Below are 6,158 nucleotides of genomic sequence, written 5' to 3' on the forward strand. Positions count from 1 at the left end.
AATATTTATGTCCGCATAAGACTGCACATACAAATACACATACACCAAGTCAGAACTTGAGAGGTACCTAGACGACGGAGAGGAGGCCCATTACAAGGGATTTGATATTCTGGGTTGGTGGAAGGCTGCATCTTCAAAATACCCTGTATTAGCGAAAATGGCGGAAGGTATGTTTACTAATTAGTAGTTTATTTTTATTACTTATAATAATACGATAGTGTTAATTATATTTTCTTCCTATCACTATAGACATATTGGCTATCCCAGTATCCAGTGTTGCTTCTGAGGAGGCGTTTAGTACAAGCGGAAGAGTTTTCGATACTTATCGAACTTCTTTATCAACTCCGATTGTCGAGGCATTAATTTGTACAGAGGATTGGATTCGTGCTTCAATTAAAAAGAAAATCTACATCGAAGATTCGGCAGAGTTCGATGACATTGGAAAAGGTAATTTTGACATACACCGATACACATCCTTAGTTTGTTGTTTACGTTGTATTTATCGTTATATATATTTTTTTCATGTAGAAATTTATGATAAAGTGGAACCGGATCACATGAATATCGATGTCGATTAACGGATGGCTGGAGATGGATACGGAAAAAGGAGAAAGGAGTTAAAGTAGTATCGGTTTCAGTTCGTTTGCTTTGGATTTGTTGGATTTCGTTTGGATTTCTTACATTTGTTTTGGATTATGTTTGAAGTTCTTAATACTTTTTGAATTTTTGGATGTTTAAGTTATGAATTTTGGGTTACAAGGTTTATTTATTCTATGTTTAGCAACGAAATTCATCAAAAACAGCTTTTCGTATCATGTTTTCATCACCCCTTTCACTCGGACATTATATCGAACACTTGGTGTGCATAGGTATTAATAAGGTTTAATAGACCTTAGATTGAAGTATAAACACCCCCATGATGGTCAAGAAATTGCAAATTCGTATCAAGACTTTCAGTAATTAAAACAAACATCATGGAATCAACTAATAAAACAAACATGTTATACTAGATCAAGAAAATAACATTTGATTGAAATAGATACTAGGATTGAAATGTTTAAACCTGAAATGAAAGTGAATGCTCATGATTCTTGAATTCTTCATTGTCTTCACAGCCTTCACAAACATACCAGAATAACACCTTGTATATTGTTGCCGCTGGATTCCATTGAATTGTTTTGGTCGGGTCGGTCTTGAACCCTAGGACCGATATACCCGACCTTATATAGAACCGGAACCGAGACCTATACATAGGGTTTTAATTCGGGTAGCTTAATATTGGTTTTTCGGGTACCGGGTCAGGTCGGTTAACCTACTTTGCTCACCCCTACGTTTAATCGATTAATCGTTGATTCACGAATCAGTTGATTCAGTTATTAGTTTCCGATTTTGTGATTGTTCAGATTTGATTATTAATTGTTCCGATTTGATTGTTCGATGTGCAGATGGTGATTTGATCGGTAAAATGCGAGTGACGGAGATGCATCCGCTTTGTTGCATAACACTCGAGAGTTCAGCGATCGAAGATACCTCGCCGGAGGTCACAACGACGTTATCTAGGGCTTGTTCCGTCGCTGATTTGAGATCCGACGTCAATGTGTTTGGATTTACGTCGGCGTTATCTAGGGTTTGTTCCGTCGCCGATTTGAGATCTGACATCAATGCGTTTGGATTTACATCATCTGGATCTGATTCCGGTGCAGGATTGATGTGAAAGTGTGGTGTTGGTTTTGTTGAAAAGTGGATGTGGCTTTTGCTGTGGTGGTGGATGGTGCTTATGGCAGTGGTGGCGGTGATAATGATGGTGGTAGTAGGTGAAGGTGGGTGATGGCTGGAACAAAGAGAAAAGGGGGAGAGGAGAAAGAAAGTCTTTTGAGAGAGAGTACAGTGGACCCAAAAAGATTTTTATATAATAATTTATATTCTCTTTTTATCTTCATGGGTAAATAAGTAAATTCACATAAGATTACCCTCATGTGACATGCACATGGGGTGTGTTAACTAAGAAATCTAACTGATGTTAGGGCAGAGGACCAAACGAGTTCATTTTTGACAGGTTTTAGTACCACGAATGTAATTAGTAAACCACTGGAACCAAGTCTGTAATTTTTGCAAACCACTGGGTGCAACCAAGCATTTAACTCTTTTTGTAATTTTTAAAGATAAATGACAGCGTTTGCAATCTGATATAAGCATAAATGACCATTTTTGTAATTTACTCAACAACTACCAGAACGTAAGGAAAGAAAGCGATTCGATGATATGCCTTGGTTGGAAAACATGTACACCATAACATCATAGTAGTTACATGTTTACATTTGTTCAGACCATTCGAAAAACAAGTGTGGCACTTGCAACAACAAATGACAAAGATTTCATCACACGGTTCACTCACAATATGGTGGTGTTGCCTGGATATATGGTTCTGAATCATCCCCTTCGTCGTTATCATCATCATCATCATCAACCCAGTTACTGAGATGGTGTTGTGAGACAACGCCATGATCATTGATTTCAGCCCTCCTATCTGCACATAAAAATAAATAATTAATTAGCATTAGCTGCTGTAAATTGATATGCTGAAAAATTCAATCCATGACTAAGACTAACCGCGAGCTTCATCCACATGTTCATGCTCTGTTTGCGTTGGGTTGGAGCTAATATCGAGTCAAGTAAAACCCGTGTAACCACATTTAAAAGGCACAAGGGTTAACCGGTTACCTTGTGATAACTCAAGGTAGCAAGATGGGCTTGGTCAGTTTTTGTTGACCTATGTTCATTATTTAAAATATACCTTACGAATGAATAGTGATTACAAACAGAATATCACTCCTTTCAAAAAAAAAAAAAAAAACAGAATATCACTAGAATAGTACTCTATATTTATGAATAAAATGATTTACCAAGTCGCATGCATTAAAAATAAGCCTTGCTTTTCCAAAAAGAAAAATAAAAGAAAATTAACTTGGGAGGACTTCAAGTAGGTTTGACCTTTTTAAAAATTTTTGATCTACTTGAGATGAAAACAAACAAAATCACCCCATTTATAAGTAAATCTACCAGCATTAAGCAAGCAAGCAAGCATAGCATTTTAGGATACGCGTTGGTGGTGAAATTTCTTCCATCTGGCCCATCTTTAGAGATGTGCATTGTGCTAATCCTCTGAATATCTCCATGATCATTTGTATTCAGTTCTCTTTCCCCGTGTACACGAGCACTAGCTCTATTTGCACTTTTAGTGGCACTTGCTGTTATATATATATATATATTTTTTTTGTTACGTTAAAATATGTTGTCAAAATCATATATTGATTGGTGACAAATTTAGTAAAGAGAAAAGCCGCAAACCTGAAAGATCTGACCAAATTCTAGTGTGATCGGAAGGATGCTCAGAAACATTATCTTTTGGCGGTGCAGCTGCAGGTACAGGTTCCGATGAAGTTGTTGTGCCATGGAGCTGAGACACCAGCATGGTTGCAAGTACCAAAGTGGCATCAAAGTTTGAAACAGAAGCATCATCCACAAACTTTGGTGCCATCAGTATAGGCCTGAAAGAAAAAATAAGAAACGGACATCACATGTCAACTAGTGCCTGTCATTTATATATCATATTATACTTAGTTTCAACTTTAGATGGTCTGTATTATAAAGTAAACCACTTAGATAAGAAGACTTCAGTGGAAGCTTCCTTACTCGCCAGCTTTCTCAAAATACAAGTGTATGTCGACTTCACATCCCTCACAAAATGAAAGAAATGCCTGTCAAAGGATTCCATATAAGTGAACCTCTAATAAAAATAAATGCATGATGTATAAATAAGTAGATGCGACTAAGCACAATACTATAATACAAGAATTTTAAATCAATTTTTTTTATAAATAGCAAACAGAATCAAAGAAAAAAAAAATAAATTTTAAACTAAATTTCAAAAGTTCATGACGAGTAAAATCTGTAATAAGGGTTTTTGTGCATTCAAATTACACTTTCCGAGATTTTCATGCCATTTCCTATCCAGCTAACATATTTAGATTAACCAATTAGGATAACTATATCCCTAATTGACCCATTAATAAGTAAATTAATTAAAATAGCCACACGTGTATATATATCTACTCATGTACAAATTATTAGCCTTAAGAAACAAATACAGATGAAGAAAGTAGAAGTATATCTTATAGTACCTTCAATTCCTTCACACCAAAGGTTACATCTACGGGGTCTCCGGTGTGCTTATACTGCACAAACTCTTCACAAGGATCTATCCACAACTGAGTGTGTAAAGATGAATCATTTTCTACAAAAAAAAAAAGAGCAGTTTGGGTTACACGTAGCATAAAAAGAAGTCGCCCATTACCCAACCCGCCCATTTTGACACTTGTATGAAATAGCTAATAAGAAAGGACCTTGTAGGGTAAGTTACCTTTGGCAGGGTCTATATAACTTCTAAGTTCAACAGCTTTGCCTCCAACCTCATCATCAGATGTGGGCTCTGTTGCTATGACAGTTATTTCCTGAAGAGTTGACTGAAAATTAGAAAGCAATCTGTTGAGATCACGCGGTCTCACTACAAAGCTGCTTGGGAGCCTTCTTCTATCAAGAGAGAGCTGCTGTACGTCTGCTTCAACATTGCATGTAATCCAATATGATTTTTTCATACCTGAACAATTCATAATCATTCCCTTCATAATTAAAAAAAAAAAACAATTACACAAATTATTATCAGAATATGGAGAGAGAGAGAGAAAAAAAAAAAGAAAGGTTCACCATTGAAGCAGTCCAAAGTCCACTGCACTTTCGATGCATCGGGATCAGGCAATCTCACATTTAAATGATCGATACTTGTTAATGGTGTCCTAAGAACAGAACAAATGGCCTGCACACAATTTAGTGGGGTCAAACTTCCTGTTTCAACATACATTATACAGTGCACATTGTATCATAGATGTATAAGTATACCTTTAAAAGCACGCTGCACTGCACTTGGGCTCCAGTAACGGTATACGTATCAAAGAAAGAAGGCTTTAGTATGATAGACTGATACGCAGACCTTGAAGAGTTGAGGGTGTGCAAAGCTAACTGAGACACAAGATAACTGTTAGATAATTCAGAATAATAAGATGGTAATAACGAAAACCAATAAACAAGTACATTAATCATGGTTGAAAGCTCTTTCTCTAAGTGGCGTTACCAGATTTAGATTATGATTAAAGGTGAAAAAATGTAATCCGAATCAACATTCCAGTAGTTGAAGATGGGTTCAAGAAAAGAGATAAATAATGCATACTCATATTTTCCAAACCCCTTCCTTGGGTAATTAATTTCAATACAGACAGACAGATGATGAATACTCTTTACACACTCTTATATTGGTTAACCTCATCTTTCTCTACAGTTTTGCTTTAATGCAACACCTGAAGCTCAGTCAAAGTAGTAGATTCATATGAAAAATGTAAAAGCTTGGTGAAATTGACTAGTAGGCTACAGCTAAGTTGACTATACATACATACATACATGTTGAAGCTTCGCAGTCTTTATCAATCCCACAAAGGGAAAAAAGAAAACCTTGCTTGTCATGAGTGAGAGACCTCTAATTTCATGAAACCTAATAAGTGAGTCTGTAATTTCATAAAACCGATTGGTTAAATTACCTACCTCCTAACACAAGCAATTAAAAGTGGATGGGTGCATAAACCCTAGCATAAAGGTAACCTAACCTGGGAAGGGGAAGCTTGGAGGGTGAGCTCGTTGCCGATGCGTGCCAGACACGCCACGGATCGAGCAAACGTCTTCAGAGCATTTCCACTCAGCCTCCAATCCATCAACAAATGGCGGGAAATAAGTTCTTCCAACCGGCCCTCCTCTTATTTTACTAGGTTTGGGTTCTTCCTTCGGTTAAATGCTACGGGTTAGAAGAAAATGGGCTTAGAAGAAGAAGAAGAAGAGGGTGTTTGTTATTCTATGGGTTTGTTGGGCTTTTTTCTCTTTTTCTATAACAACAGATATTTTTTTACATCAATTCGTTTTTTACTGGGCTCGAATCGTTGACGTTAAGAAGAGCAACTTTAATGGCTTTGGACCCAACCCCCACTCTTGTATTTGTTTTTTCAATCGTCATTCAAATGCAATGCACGTGTATAGTTTGTTAAACAAGTGAATGT

The 6,158-nt window shown here is 36.6% G+C and overlaps 1 protein-coding gene across 1 annotated transcript; it reads right to left on the reverse strand.

The window, feature by feature from the left end:
- Window positions 1–2,189: 2,189 nt before the first annotated feature.
- On the reverse strand, window positions 2,190–5,938 carry LOC110929418 (cell cycle checkpoint control protein RAD9A). The gene is made up of 10 exons (XM_022172575.2): window positions 5,715–5,938; window positions 4,957–5,076; window positions 4,765–4,873; window positions 4,421–4,657; window positions 4,182–4,294; window positions 3,694–3,758; window positions 3,349–3,548; window positions 3,101–3,248; window positions 2,611–2,657; window positions 2,190–2,527 (listed from the first exon to the last, which is right to left on the reverse strand). Exons 1-10 carry the CDS (start codon window positions 5,817–5,819, stop codon window positions 2,388–2,390), a joined length of 1,284 nt encoding a protein of 427 aa, XP_022028267.1. The 5' UTR covers window positions 5,820–5,938; the 3' UTR covers window positions 2,190–2,387.
- Between the last annotated feature and the right edge of the window lie 220 nt (window positions 5,939–6,158).

Source organism: Helianthus annuus, chromosome 3 (genome assembly GCF_002127325.2).
Source record: "Helianthus annuus cultivar XRQ/B chromosome 3, HanXRQr2.0-SUNRISE, whole genome shotgun sequence".
Lineage (NCBI taxonomy): Eukaryota > Viridiplantae > Streptophyta > Magnoliopsida > Asterales > Asteraceae > Helianthus > Helianthus annuus.

What these genes read in the sequence shown, in the direction of transcription:
- LOC110929418 (XM_022172575.2), bottom strand. Translation starts at nt 5,819, where the DNA reads ATGGATTGGAGGCTGAGTGGAAATGCTCTGAAGACGTTTGCTCGATCC. An exon ending in TCCAAGCTTCCCCTTCCCAG is followed by an intron (nt 5,077 to 5,714) that starts GTTAGGTTACCT and finishes CTTGTGTCTCAG; the next exon opens with TTAGCTTTGCACACCCTCAA. An exon ending in TTGGTGTGAAGGAATTGAAG is followed by an intron (nt 3,759 to 4,181) that starts GTACTATAAGAT and finishes ATCCTTTGACAG; the next exon opens with GCATTTCTTTCATTTTGTGA.